The sequence below is a fragment of the Gavialis gangeticus genome, unplaced genomic scaffold, assembly GCF_001723915.1.
Source record: "Gavialis gangeticus isolate Ggan-Ray unplaced genomic scaffold, GavGan_comp1, whole genome shotgun sequence".
NCBI classification, from domain to species: Eukaryota; Metazoa; Chordata; order Crocodylia; family Gavialidae; genus Gavialis; species Gavialis gangeticus.
In genome coordinates, this window is record NW_017729003.1 from 1,119,282 (window position 1) to 1,134,749 (window position 15,468).

Consider the following 15,468-nt stretch of genomic DNA (forward strand, 5'->3'; position numbering starts at 1 on the left):
TGGAGGAAAACAATTCACTGTGAAGATATAGTAAAGCTACTTCACGCTGCTTATGGTCACTTTTTCCAGTGATGTTTGTTTGTTTGTTTGTTTGTTTATTTATTTATTTATTTATTTATTTATTTTGAAGGACTCTTCTGGAGATGACTAATAGGGTTAGCGTTCTGCATGACTGTGAATTCACATAGATTCAACATGCAGTGACATTGATTTAGCTCTCTTTGTAAACTTCTGAGCTTGTTGGAATCTGAGTGAAAGCACGTCAGTGTACTGCATGAGGACCAAAGATGAATGTTTATTTTTTACTTAACTAAGAATAAGAAAATTCAGAGCTAGTTCACCCAATTATAGATAAGAAATGTCATGCCATGTGCTGAAGAGTACGAAGTTGGAGAAGGTTTTTTTTTTTTCTACTCTAGGTTTTCTTCAACATCTGACTTTTATTTCTTCCTCTCAGTGGTGTTGAGCTTTTATCTGCTTGGTACCAACTATATTTTTCTGTTGTTACTATTTTAAAAGTTTGTGCCTGAGAGAGAGAATACTATATGGTTGGTACAGTTGCATATATGGTGAACAATGTTCATTGAATCTTTTTCATATAGATTCCTTCCTACGAAATCGCTCAAGTTCTGACCATGAAGCTACAGCTATGATGAAAGCTCAGTTCATGAGCCTTTGGGATGGTCTGGACACTGACTACAATTGCCAAGTAAGTGAAAAGTTTTAAGCTGATAACTTCTATAATTCTTTCATAGAAATCAGTGTGTATCCCTTCACTTTAAGGGACACAGTATTGAACATAGTAGCTGCCAAAAGTGTTATTCTACCTAGTTTTGTTACTGGATACAATTGGGACAAAAGTTCGCATTAATAATTAATTCATTCATGTTTCAGATAACTCCTTATGTATGCTGACCGTTTGAAAAGCTTTCTAAAAAATGTTTCTTTTCAGTATTTTTTCTGATAATGCAAATGCAAGATGAGAAGGCTACATTTACCATGTGAGCAATATGAAACAATCACTTGATGACTTTTTTTCAGGCCAGGTGAATCTCAGACCCCAAGAAGTTAACTGAAAGATTTCTGTAATAATCCAGATTTACTGAAAAGTCTTGACATGCTGCCTTTACCAGCCCCTTCTACTTTCCCCACAGAAAGCAAAATCATTTATACCTAATGAGCTCATCTGAAAGTACAGGAAGCCACCATCATTATCAAAGGGGAAATGCTGGCAATCTCTGGTTTATGTATTCAAGCCCAGTTCTTGTCATCTAACTTTTTAGTATATCAGATGTTAAAAAAGGTTGATAGTACGTATGAAGGACGGAAGTGATCTGCTTAGTCTAGGACTGATGCCTACTGGTGTGGGATCAGATAGCCCATTTACCCTGCCAATGTCTTTCAAACTTGACCTGAGGAAAAATCATTGTCAAGTTGAAAGAGCAGTTCATTTCCCTATGTCGTCTTTGTGAACTGTCAAGATTTGGGGAGTGGTAGTTTTAGAAGCTTATTGAAAATTGGGTATATTTGTTTTAATAGACTGTCAAAAAGTCAAGGACTGAACAGTCACCTCAGACTGGATTTAATTGGGCATCCTGGAAGTGAAAGACAGTGTTAGTAGTTGATTAATTTTCTTAATCATAGTGTTTCAGTGCCACTTTCCTGTTCCTTATTACCAACTTCCTTTGCTCTTTCATAGCTGTTCTAGCTGTACTTTTTATAACTTGATTTTTTTTTTAAATTGCATACAGTTGCAGTCAAATATGACTTCTCATACATCTTTTACACAGTTGGCATTGGTATAACTAATGTTTCACCACATTAATCAAAAAGTGCAGGCTGTTACTTATGTATCAGTGTTATGTATGTAAATCCAGTATGTCAGTAGGATGTTAATGCTAGCAAAATTTACACAATACAAAGCTGGAATTTAAAACGGCTTAACCTTGTGTTCCCTTTAGCACTGATTTTTGCCATTGCTTTAACATGTTCCCTTTTTAAAAACTGTTAAAGCTTCTTGGAACTAGTCCAGTAAAGCATACTTTTGCTGCAGTAAAACATAAATCTGGTCTTGTACATCTACTATTGAGTCTGGTGTACCAGATCTGAAGAAATCATTGTGTCCCTTACTCATAATTCTTAGCCTGATGGCAAAACTATTATAGGGAAATCTCTACAAAAAAATGATTGAAGAGCTCTAGAGGTATTATGAAAATGCAGTTATTGGATGTGCTTGGTTAGAATTCATTACTGTTAAGAGAAAAATCTTTAAAGAGGTATCTCCAAAATAATTTTGTTACTGTTTTAGTATTTTTCTGAGAACTGACAAGTACACATTTCTCAAAATATTAATTGTCAAAGTTTTCTTGATAGCATTAGTTTGCTTGTCAATCCTAGACAAAGAAATGTCCTCCCTGAAAAGAAAGATTCTCCTATATTTTATTACTGCTGTAAAATTCAAAAGAAAATTTAAAGACTTGGAACTTTAACAATAGGATGTGGCAGGCAATGCATTGTTGTGAATTTTAATTGGACCCCTGCCTCAAATGCACCTGGAAAACATTCTACTCAGTGGAAGGTCTGAAGTGTCATGGAGGAGTTGTTTTTGGGGGGGGTTGTTTTGTTTTTGTTTTTTAACTTTTTTTGTGCAGGGATGAGGAACCATGATCAGAGAGAGAAGTAAGATCAAACTTCAGACTTATCTGATTTTTATCAGAAACTGGCCTGAACCACGCTGCCTCCCAGAATCAAGGGAACACGACTGCAACTTAAAGCCATTTTTTTTTCACCCATCTCCAAGGCTTTTGCCACAGGCAGATCAGTTTTGACACTACTTCTGCGCTGTAATAAAGGTTGTTGCTCTGATTAAATGGGCTCTCAATGCGGAACAGGACCACAGAACTATTTCTTCAGGCCAGATCCAAGAGCCCCAGGGCTTCACCTGCACCATGCTGGGACTGGAAGACGCAGCAGCGGTGGCTAGGTCTTAGCGCCAGCCTGCTTCAGACCTGAGATGGGTCATTCTGTTGCTGACCACTGATGTGCAATGTTTTGTTAAATATGAGGCAAGGTTCTTTGGGTAGATGTGCTGTCTTTTCTTAGACCAGCTAAATAGTTGGAGAAAAGTCTTTTTGCGAGCTTTTGGGCACAAACCACCCTTCTTCAGGCATTGGGAGAGTCTGCTGCTGTTATGACCTCTCCAAGGTAGAAAAGACCAACATCCTTGTTAAATATGAAGCATCTTAAGGGCTGTTTGAAGATGTTTGTTTAAAAAAAAGAGCTTTACCAAGAGCAGCGGTGTGTTACTTCATCCCGGCTCTACAGCGTCTTTAAAGATTGAGTGCTTCAGCAGGGCTTTTTGGTGCTTTTAGCTAAAACTGATTCAATCAGCTGTTAGATAAAAGTACCAAAAAAGCCCCACTAAAATGCCTGATCTTTACAGATGTTGGGCAAGCTGGGTTGAAGTAATGCACTGCCCCTTCTGGGCAAGTCCTTTTTTGATGGGTGGGAGTTATGTCTGCAAGCACTCTAAATGTCTACTCTTCCGTTGTTTTGTGTAGTAATAATTTTGAGCCTCTGGGTGGCAGCATCACTCTAAACAAGTGTAGGCACCATTGGTTCTGATGCCTAGTGCTCAACCTACCATGGCTTATTGTGGGTAATGATCCAAGTCGAAAGATGAGCAACAATAGTAGAATTTTTCAGGAGTCCAGAATTATGTAATATTAATTATTTGACTTTCATGTTTTTGTGACTGAGCATGTACAATACCTGTGGTTTACAATAGCAAGTGAGAAAAAGATCTGGATATGGGCTGGGGGCGAACTTTCTTTTGAGGTTGCATTTGAGGTGTTGTCATGTTCAATACTGTTTTTGAACACAATTTTTAAATGTTATTTATACAGTTGTTAGAGTATATGACATTTCTGTAAAGCTTTTCATGATTTTGGATCCAATCAATAATACCACAGTAGTAGTACCTTTTTGGGTTTTCAGGTAGTTGATTTTTTTTTTTTTTTTTAAAGGATATTACTTTTTTATGCAATTAGTGTTTACATGAGATGTTGGATTCATAGTCTTAGAATTCAGAGAATAAAAAGGCTCTTCTAAAATGCCTTACTTCATTAAGTTCTGGAGAAGACTTGTCCAGTATGAACTAAACAAATGTGCCAACACCTGTAAAAGTAGGGGTTTTCTGTTACTACCTGTTTGTTTGAATTGTTTGAACTTTCAACCTTGAAATCTTGAAACCTACAACCATTTAAAATGTTTTCATGCCTATTTAAATCCTGCTGTTTTAAAATGAATGATGTTGGCTTGCTTGATGCAAGGTAGTACAAATATCCATGTATTTTGTGACACTGCTCTGCCCTCTTCCCCCGCCATCCCACCCCCCCATCCTCCACACACACATTCTATGATAATTTCCTGGTGCTAATTTAATTATTTCTGGCTTTCTCTATGTAGGTGATAGTGATGGGAGCTACCAATCGCCCTCAGGATCTTGATTCGGCCATTATGAGAAGAATGCCTACAAGGTTCCACATCAACCAACCTGTAAGTTATCCCACAATGCATACAATTAAGGGTTGTTTGCCCAAGGAGTTTGCAGAATGGGGGCACCTGTAGCCAAGAAACCTGTATTTGCCTGGGTAGCAAAATGAGCTTCAGAGAATTTTTTTTTTTCAGAAGTACTGATAATTTCCCTTTTAATGTGAAATTTCCCATGTGAACATGAGTCTTACACATTTTAGCTAGAACCAACTTTGTGCCAACAAGAACTTCCTAATATATTTCTTGCATTCAGCCTAAAGGAATAGAGTTGCACACTTCGGCATTCTGATTGGACGCTGTTCACTTGCACCAAGGGAAAAAGAGGTTCAAGTTGCCTGCAGGTGCATCTGTCTATCTATCTGGACACACAGACACACTTCAGTTCTTGGGAAGTTATTAGCTCATCCTGATCTAACCTTCACTACCACTGTATCCACTCCTTGCCGCTGTCAGATGGTATTCCTCAAGGTTGCACGGCCATTTGGTCTGACCCAGTAAATAAGTTCTCCTGTTCTTAACTCAAGGGCCATCCAGATGGATCAGTTATGAAAACTTCATGGCTATTATACCTGGCAACTTGGAGCACTGTAGTTACTATGTAATTTATTTTTCTCTACTGTAGCTGAAAATTAAAAACTGAGTAGGATTGGGAGCTGTGAACCAGCTACTTTCAATAAGCCAGAGTTCTTTAAAGGGCCAGAGGAAAAGCTAGCCAGACTTTTTTTTGAGGCAGTGAGTAAACTATTAATCTGTACAGGATTTGCACTTAATCAAATGATTCTTGATGAATGGAAGTGAATTTGAATGACCTGTTCCTTGGCAGAGCCAGGTTTGTCTAATGGCTCTGCCTTACAATCTTAGTCGCACTTGTCTGGACATGCCCATAGGGACTGTGTGGTAAGTGGTACTGCAGATGTGTTTGCAGCGCCACATACCATACATTCAGGTGTTTTTTGTGCTGCAAGGTAGCAGCGTTGGGGGGGATGACCCCAGGAGATCCTGGGGTCAAAAAACACTTGCAGGAAAAAAGAAAGCGAAGCACGTGGGGGCCATGTGTACCACCCAAACCCACAGCCTGGTCAGCCAGAGTCCAGCTTCTGTTGCTGGCCAGGCTCCAAGCAGCAGGATCTCCACTGGTGCAGCCCCAGGAGGCCCCCAGAACTCCAGGTATGGGTACTGTGGCCAGCCCAGTCCTGGCTCCAGCTTCCATTATCCCACCTAGCAGACATGTGCAATAGGCGTTCCCCAGGGAAAAGTAGCAGTGGCACAAGGTGTGCTGCTGCTTCTTGTCCCCAGAGAGACAAATGTCCATGCTCATGTGGATGTGGCCTACAAGGGTATGCTAACTGCTTAACCCCTTTTCATTAACCTTCTTGCAGTGCCTGATTAATATAGTCTATATTTCCCAAGCATGATCTTCAGAATGAGCTTGTGACTTCAGGAAACAACACTTGCAGCAGTCCCATTGTTTATGTGACTGACAAAATATGTAATGAATAATATCTTGTTTACACGTTGAGCATCTGCTCTCTGTTAGGGTAGATGCATGCTACAGAGAACTCCACAGTAGCTGCGTAGGTCTGTCTGCCCTAAACTAACCTCATGCTGAAGTGTTTGTCAGTTTCTTCTCTTTTTTCTTTGATTGCTGTAAACATGTGAAACTAATAATACTCTGGCTCCATCATGTAGTATACATGTTAAAGAAACTGATTTCCCATTGCCGGGGGTCAGTCTGTACCCCGAGAGATGTCTTGGGGGGTGATGCAGTACAAGATAAGCATGTACAAGTTGTGTCATTTTTAACAGCTAAAGCAATGCATTATGTTGGAGCAATTTCTCTACTGTAACAACTGCAAAAACCTCTTTTATTTAAAGGCTCTGAAACAGCGAGAAGCCATCCTGAAACTGATATTGAAAAATGAAAATGTAAGTTGGCACGTTTTTCTTTTTAATTGATTCATTTTTCTTTCATATCATTATGTGGGCAAATAGAAGAGGTTGGAAAACATGTTTTAAAATCAGCTGATTTGGCCTGGGTATGGAGTATAGTCAAGAACATGCCAGTACACTGTCAGGGAGTGTTATCCATTTTGGGTGTGACTTCAGTTTTGAGAAGTGGAATTATTTAGCAGGTTAAGCTTGAAATGGTGGTTAAGCTTGAAATTTAGTGTTCTAGTCTCAGGACTGCTGAGTGAATCATAGTGCGTCTGGGCAAATTACTTAATCTTTCAATCTCTATTTCCTCATCTGTACAAAGATGGCATTTACCTGCCTTCTGACATTGTGGTGACTAATTCATACTGGAAAGCATTTTGACTAATAAATTAGTACTGATTAAGTGTTTGAAGGAAAGGGACATCGAAGGTTTTGGATGCTGCAGGTATTTTCTCCAGTTAATTTGGGAGTATTCATCATTTATTTTGATAGTACTGTTTTTTGGAAGGATTGGCCTCTGAGTAAAAAGGGGCTGCCTCTTACCCATCCCAATAATGTCAGTCACAGGTTAGACTATAAAAGGAGGAGGAGGAACCAGAGAGTTGGGATGTCAGTGATATTATCACTATTGCTGTTTGCAAAATTTAAGACATGATTTTTCTGGTTTTCTGTGTAGTACTCCATTTAATCTATTTACATTTCCATGGAAGACTTCTGGAATTTGAGCCAACAGTGGTAACTCTGAGGGGCTATTTTTCATAACCATCATAGGTTGAGACCTGACCAATAAGGCGCATCTTAGCAGTAGAACTGATTTATAATCTCCTTCAGTTGCCGTCTTGTGTGAGCTGATCCCTAAGAGTGACTGAGATTGTGAAGAAGGTAACTTGCTGCATAAGCTGTCATTTAAAATTATTTGAATGTCAGGTAGTGTCTGGCAAATTACTTAAGCACTACCTGTGAAAACAATCTATATTTAAAAGTTAAAGCATCAAAATAAAATAATCTTGGCTTGCTATTAGACTACAGATTTTGACAGTGGCACTTGTTGAAAAGGTTTAGTTTTTAGGAAGTCCACATACTTACATAAGTTAGAGCTGGAAGGAATCTTACAAATGATGTCCCCCTACTTGGTGTAGGTTAATCTTTTATACACAGCTAGATATTTTCCCTTTTATAAGAACTTAACATCCTCCTCCTTATTTAAAGCCATGCAGCTTTATTTTCTCTAAAGAACTGCAGTTCTTTCCACTTGTTTTACTAAAGGACCTGTGGATGCTAGTGTTTTCAGATGCAAAATATTGTTGGTAGGGGTATGCCAATAAATATTTCTTGGGTCAGTACTGATGGCTGATTATTAACGAGCCATATCAGCCAATAGCAGTCTGATTGCTGGTATGCAGCCTGGCAGCTTGGAGAGCAGCATCTGGCTGGTAAGTCTGTTTGGGGGGAAGGGGTGTGTCAGGGGCAGATGGAAGCCCCTGCAGTGAGGGAGGGAGTGGGGCTGGGGCAGGTGCTGCCCAGCTAGAGAGGGGGGCGTGGGGAGATACAGCGTGGGTAGAAGGGGGTGGATCCTGCTGCTGTGCACACCCCTGCAGGAGCCATAGGGGATGGGTGCCCCTCAGATCTGCACTGGGTGAGGGTAGGCTGCCACTGCAGGCTGGGACCAGGGCAGTTCGTGGCTCTTCCCGGCAGGGGGCTGGGCTGGGGCTGTGTTTGGGGCAGATGGCTGCAGCGCTGGGAGGAGGGCTATGTGGTGGGCTGTGGCCACATCAGAATTCTCTGTAGCCTCCCTGCTGACCCTGCCCCTCCCAGCATCGCTGCCTTCCTCTCTGAGTGCAGCCCCCTGACCAAGAAGAGCCTAGCGCGACCCCAGGCTCCAGAGCAGCAGCCCACCTTTACCCTGTGCACAGATCCAGAGGGCACATGCCCCACAATGGCTCCTGTGGGGGTGTGTGCAGCAGTGGGAACCATACCCCCTCCCCATGCCCTCCACCTCCCCATGAGCCTCTCATAGTTCTGTCCCACGCCCCACCCCAGCTGGGCAGCACCTGCCCCTGAACTCCCTTCCTCACTCCAGGGGTCTTGATCTATGTCCCCCCATGCCCCTTCTCTCCTACCACCCCTTCCCCTCTGCCCCCAACAGACTTACCAGCTGGATGCTATTCTCCATGCATGCGGCTAGCCTGGCAGCATACTACGGCTGTGCGCGTGCATGTGGCATGTATTGGCGACCATTATTGGCCACCTCAGCTGAAAAAAGCTGATTGCCAATAATGTCAATTTTCCTTTTATCAGTGCCGATACAATATGGACTGATTGGGGGGGTTCTGGATCCTGATCAGAGCTTTCAGCAGGGAATGAGGATTCTCCTGAGTTCTCTGCTAAGCCATGCCTCTTATTTGGTACTTACGTGAGCAAGTAGTTTTTCCGTTCTAATCTTTTTTGAAACCCGTCCATATGCCAGATGGGCGTAGTTTTTCACTAACTCATTGTGTACAATGAAAATCATGGTTTTCCTTAAATGGTAGTTAACAGCAATATGAATATCCAAGGATATTTTTCAAATGTACTGTGCACTTCCCAAAAATGAGTGTTAAAATGAAACTGCATAAAGCGAAGGGTACACTTCTGAATAATGTCTCAGAAATAAGCTCTTACGTTGACTGAGTGTTCCGTTTCTTTTCTTTTCTTTTCTTTTCTTTGTGGAATTTTTTTTCTACATGTTGACTAATAAGCCTTTTTCCAGTTCTTATTTTTGACTTTCTATACAGAGGAGGAGTTGAGTCCCCTCGGACCTTATGGAATCAGCCCCTCGTAGGGAAGGACTGGTGTTGGAGTGCACATCAGGTTTTCTGTGTCTGACTCATTGCATCAGCCGGTAGCCACAGAATGCTGAGTTGTAGTTACAGGCTGATTTACAGCAACTTCTTCAAGTCACATTCCAACAGCTGTATTTTGCTAGCGGAGATGAAGTCTAAAGATTTTCATAAAGCTTATGCCACAGGAAGTGATTCTTCTTCAGCTGTCAGCACTGTAGATTTGTATACAAAGACAAATATAGCAAAATGTATACACTTTCCAATGGTTGCCAGTGAATTTTTACCAGCTATCCAATTTTACTATTGAAGCTTTATTTTTACTTACTACCTGAACATAACTAAGAGGAGGGGATAATTCCCTTAAGTTAGCAAATGCTCTTCATATTTACTTTTAGTTCCTAAAAAAGGCAAAACTTTATATAAAATCTTGAAAGGGTTCTTAACCCCCAACTGTGGCTTTTTCGTATTTTAGTAGAAAAACTTAAGTGACTTATATGTTTTCATGCTTTTGCCTCTTTCATGGCAGGTGGACAGGCGTGTAGACCTCCTAGAAATTGCTAAAGAAACAGATGGTTTTTCAGGGAGCGATTTGAAGGAAATGTGCCGGGATGCAGCGCTCTTTTGTGTCAGGGAATACGTCAATTCCACGTGTGAAGAAAGGTACGGGTGTTTTATCTTTCGTGTCACAGCAGCCAGGCTGAGAGCTCCTTAGGCTTGATGTTCGGTAAACCAAGTAGTTGTCTTTGGTGCTCTATTTTTGGCAGCAAAAATTTGTGTAGGGAAAAAGAAACCATTGCTTTCTATCAACAAGTTTGATAAGATGTAATGCTCACTGTTAAATGAAAGGTCAATGAATAAATCACTTCATCTTATGTAGTTAATCAGGTTATTGGTGAAAATATTATTATGGGTAACATTCTGGTAAAAGATTAACCCAAGGGGATTGTTGACAGCCTTGAACTTTGCCTTTGTAGACTGTATCACTGAGTCAGGCTGAGATCTTGGACACACTTTCGCGTGCCTGTGACTTTATTGATCTTAATGTAATTGTCAGGCTACATGTCTTCAGGTTTGCCTTCATTATGTAATGACCATGAGGTGGTCGTGTCTTCTTGAGATACCCCTTGAACTGTGCTGTGGTTTTTTCACCCCTTCTTAAACATTGAAATATGCATTGTATCATCAGCGCTTCATAGATTCTGCTGTAAGATCACTGTCATCAAACTTATTTTGGCCTGCAGCTCTCACCAGAATTCCTATGGTGATTTGAGTGCTACATTTTACCATTCTACTGAAAAGTGAACAAAGAAAAAAGCTATATCTAGTCAGAATTGATTCTCTCTCTATGGGTGCTTGTACACACAACAGGGGTTTAGTTCTCCCTAAATTGAAATAGCGTGTTTTTTAATTTGGTGAGGTTTTTTTTTGTTTTGTTTTTTTTTAATTGTGATTTTGTTTAAAAAGCCACCATTTCAATTTTAGGGATTTCAGTGCATCTCAGCCCCCTGTCAGCTTACCCACTTCCCTCTGCCTGCTGCGCCACCCCCCTCACAGGCTGCACCAGGAAAAAAAAAAAGCGGTGAGGGGCCAAATCCTCCTCCCCCCCAAGCTTACCTGCCTCTCCTGTTGGGGGGTTGGAGGAAGCGAGCTGCCAGCAGGCCAAATGATCCCTGAGCTGTGGTGGGTCCTTCCCTCCACAGCAGCAGCACCCACCCAATAGCAGCCTGCCCCAGTGGTCCTGGGGGGCGCTACCATCACAGACAGAAGCACTGGGCCCCACACAGCTCGGGGGCTGTGCAACCTGGCAGCAGCTCATGCAAGCAAGCTTGACTGGGCGGGGGGTGCAAAAAGAAAAAAGCAGTGAGGAGCCTGATCTTTTTCCTCTCCAAGCCTGCCTGAGCTACTCAGGGCCCAGTGCTTCCTTCCATGGCAGTGGTGCCCTCTAGGCAGCACCCATCTGCTAGCAGCCCACCTAGGTGGTCCCAGGGGGCGCTGCAGCCATGGAAGCAAGCACCAGGCCCTGCGCAGCTCAGGCAGGCAGGTTCTGGGAAGAAAAAAAAAATGGGGCTGCTTTCCACTTTTCTTCTTCCCAGTGGAGCCTGCCTGCACAAGCTGCTGCTGTGTTGCAGAGTCCCTGAGCTGTGTGGGGCCCAGTGCTTAATGGCCAGGCCAGGTGATAATGGGCAGGTGCTGCGTCAGGGGTGTCACCACCACGGAGGGAAGTTCCAGGGTCCCCCACAGCTCAGGAGCTGCTTGGCACACTAGCAGCTCGCCCCTGGTCTCAGTAGAGGCAGGTAGGCTCCAGCACCCCATGCACCATCCCTTCCGCCTTCCTGTCACCTGGGACTAGCCGGAACGGGCTGGCTTGCCCCTGGGGCAGAGCAGTGAGGTGGCAGGAGGGCAGGTGGGAGTGCTGGTAGCAGGAGAAGGTGGTGGGGACAGTACATAGGGTCCTGGAAGCCCGCCAAGCCCAAGCTTCTCTGAGAACGTCTGGGCTTCCAGCACCCCGTGCACCATTGCACTTTTGTTACATAGCAAACTAAAATACCTTGAATGGGTTTTACCTTGCTACATAACAAAGTCATTTAAAGTGGAATACACTGCCAAACGTGTACATTGTCACAAAATTAAAGTGAAATATACTACCGAACACGTAACCAGCAATGCATTAAAGCAGTGCAAAAGGGCAATTAAGCTGCTTTAAAGGCCAATTTTGTTGTATGTACAAGTACCCTATAAACAGCAGAAGCCAGAAACCACTGGTAGTTTACACTGTTCAGAATTTCATTGCTAAGTGATGGTAAGAGACAGTTGACTTTTAGTCTGCAAAATGCCTTCCACCTCCTTCCCCAGCAGACCTGTCACTTGCCATGGCAGGCCCTGGGCTGGTTTGGGGCTTGTGTTCATACATCTGCACAGCAACTAGTCTTGAGGGTGTTGCTAAAATTCAGGCCCTGCTCTGCTGCACACCCAGAAATGTGCCAGTGAGGTTGCCTGCTGCCTCTGTCACACCAGAACACACCAGAAGTAGAGACATTAAGCGTGGCAGCAGTGACTATCCATGGAATATCCTCCCAACTGCCCTGCTGGGTGGGGGCAGCTGTGTGTGTGGAAGGCGGAGCTTAATGTTTTGTGCAGAATCAATGTAGACGTACCCTACGGTTCCTCTTAACTTGTTTTCATTCCCATTGGACCAGCTCCTTATTTGAACAATCTTTTCTACTAATGCAATATCGTAACTTCAAAGGAACCCATATGGCGTTGTGTTTACATGCACCTAGATACATGCCCTGTGTTCGAGTACTGCAATGTTGAATATTGCAGCAAGAAACAGGCCTTACTTTTTTTTTCCTGCAGTACCTCTGGTAGGTCAATTACATCTATTGATATAAACCATATATTTGCTATTTAGCACTAGCTACCTGTTTTTTATAATTGAAGATTACTTTATGCTCTGTAAATTGGCTCCGTTATGTAACATTTGAATCATTTGAATGTTTTTCTAGCCATGATGAAGATGAGATTCGGCCAGTACAACAGCAGGATCTACACAGGGCAATTGAAAAGATGAGGAAGTCAAAGGATGCAACTCTCCAGAATGTTTTGATGCATGTTGGTTTAGATTAAGGCTGAAGAACTTGTTGCAGTTTCTGATAAGGCCTAGTTTGGTGACTTAGTAATTTAGTGAAAATGTGGGTTGGCAGGGAGGGGGGCATTCTTCAACTGGCAGAGTTATGTTTCTGGAGTTGTTTTTATACCATGAATTCTAAGTTATTGGAATCTAGTAGTATCATAAAATTAGTTATGTAATAATAGATCATGAAGTGGAACAATATTGCCCCATTCAAGGGCAAATGCTGGTGTTTTGTCCCATTACAATACACTGTTGCAGCCTTAAAGGTTCTAATGTGGTACATGGTCTCTGCTGGCCACCTGTGAGGAGGGGAAATAACAGTAACAGTTCATGTATATATGTATGATTGTGTGCGTGTGTGTGTATATATTAAATGTATATATCCACACCTTTTTTTATATATAGACATAATCTGTAGATAACTTAACTTAAATATGGAAATCTTTTTTTACTTAGTTACTGAATCTAACCAGGTCAGAAGATGTATAGATTAAATTTCAGTTGTGTTCATTACACATTTACAACTTTATTTTAGCAACATGTACAAAGGCAGAAAATCTCTGTTTCTTAACCACTGGGAAGGGGGTTGTTTTTTGGGGGTAACTTTTTTTTAAGAGTTGAAGTATTATTGATCTTTTGTTCCATATTTAGTGTATGAAATCTTCTGGTGCCATTTAGTAAATGTCATAAACTAATATACAAATGTTTGAATATTTTGCATTTTATATGAAATCCTGCTATTGGGGCTCTTTGTTTTAATGCTGGGTATTTTGGGGTTTGTTTGGGTTGTGTTTTTTTTTTTTTGTTTTTTACAATTTCTTCTCTTCAGTGGAATAATTGATTGAACCTTGTTAACTGGTCTTTCATTAAACCCCACATTTTAATCTCTGTAAGAATGTGGCTTTCCATTTTATTTAATACTGTAGTGAGGGCTCATCTGACTAACTTTTGTTTAAAAAATATATTGTAGCCAGTATTAGCCAGAGCAGATGGCAAAGTGTGTTTTGTGGTGTAATGCTTTGTTTTCCACATTCACTTAATTGAAAAACCAAAAACTCCAAAAGGGCATCCCAATAATAAATGTAAATGAGCAATGTCCAACTGTACTTTGTTGGCAACAGTATAACAAATTTATGTAATGCTTGAAAAAATATGGGATCAAAAATATAAGGTGTGAAACTTTTTTCCAAGTTTTTAGTATTGTTTTGGAAGACAGCTCCAATTTCAGTTTGTTTTTTTTATTGCAGTGCTATGGAGCTGTACCCTAGGATAGTGGTTCTCAACCTTTTTGGTACCAGGACCCATTTGTAAACATAGATGGCCAGTCCTGACCCAGTGCTCCACACTCCTGGCCCACTGCCCCCAGGTCCCAGCCCCTCAGTGTGGAGGGGTGAAGAGGGGCAAGCAGCCCCTTGCAGGCTGGAACTCTGACAGCCTGCAAGGAAAAAGCCATGGTTTCCCGCACTTTTCTCCTTTATTGGAGAATCCATTTTTTGATCCATTGTTAAAGTTTGTTTGCGACTCTTTCATATATTCTTGCAACACACTTTTTTAGATCGCAAACCATGGGTTGAGAAACACTGCCCTAGGAATTCTGATAAGTATATTTGTGCTTGACTCCACACCAGCAAGGTCTAGGCTTGTCAAAAAGCATATCTGAGATAGAAAGTCAAACATGGGCTAATATTAGAAGAGGAAAATTAAGTAAAACAGTCATACTGGGATATGAACATTCTAAAACGAAAATTCATCACATTTTTAACCACGCTGTCAGCTTGTAATTAGTATATCAAAGGTCTCTCTTAATCTGAGAACTTTTCTAGTTAACTCTTTCTGCCAGATGAGCATGGGTGGCAGTTGGGGGGGGGGGTTGCTTTTTGACTCTGGGAAAGCTAAAGGCAGTTTTTACATACTTTTTGAAAGCAAAATAGAATTCTGCAGTGGCTAAGAACACTAATTCTGGGATGCATGGAACTCTGATTCTAGAAACCACTTCAGTGAGGGGAAACATCTTAACTTAAACAACAAGTAAAGGCACTGGGCACATGAACAAGTTACCATGAAGTAGAGAGAGTGAAGACTTAATACCTAACAGCTGCTCAGTGGGAACAGGCTGTGATGCATGCTTTTAGCAAATGCTAATTAAGCCCTGAGCAGTGACAGTTCAGGCCTCTTCCTTGGAGGGGTGTCCTGTTGTAGGCTAGACTTTAATTTGCGGGACTAAGAGCCTATACCAGGGGTCGGCAACCCCCAGCATATGTCCAGCATGGCACGCGAGGCCATCTTCCTTGGCATGTGTTGGGGCCGGGGAGGCAGCAGCTGTTAGCAGCCGGCCCCAGCTCTGGGTAGCAGTAGCTGCTGCTAGCTGGGATGCTGCAGGCTCTGTGGCTACCAGCAGCTACCCAGAGCTGGGGCTGGCTGCAGCCAGGAGGCTACAAACAGCTGTTCCCTCCCAGCTCTGGCACATGCTGCCAGGGCTACAACAGCTGTTCTGTAGCCTCCTGGCTGCAGCCAGCCCTGGTT

The 15,468-nt window shown here is 42.1% G+C and overlaps 1 protein-coding gene across 1 annotated transcript in view; it reads left to right on the forward strand.

Moving 5' to 3' along the window:
• Positions 1-13,841, forward strand: part of ATAD1 (ATPase family, AAA domain containing 1) — a 34,508-nt gene extending 20,667 nt beyond the window's left edge. Inside the window, exons 6-10 of the mRNA XM_019507753.1 lie at positions 603-709; positions 4,468-4,557; positions 6,430-6,480; positions 9,838-9,971; positions 12,818-13,841. Of these exons, the coding sequence (XP_019363298.1) occupies positions 603-709; positions 4,468-4,557; positions 6,430-6,480; positions 9,838-9,971; positions 12,818-12,938 (503 nt within the window). The 3' untranslated portion in view covers positions 12,939-13,841. The remainder of the gene's footprint in view (positions 1-602; positions 710-4,467; positions 4,558-6,429; positions 6,481-9,837; positions 9,972-12,817) is intronic.
• Positions 13,842-15,468: the final 1,627 nt, after the last annotated feature.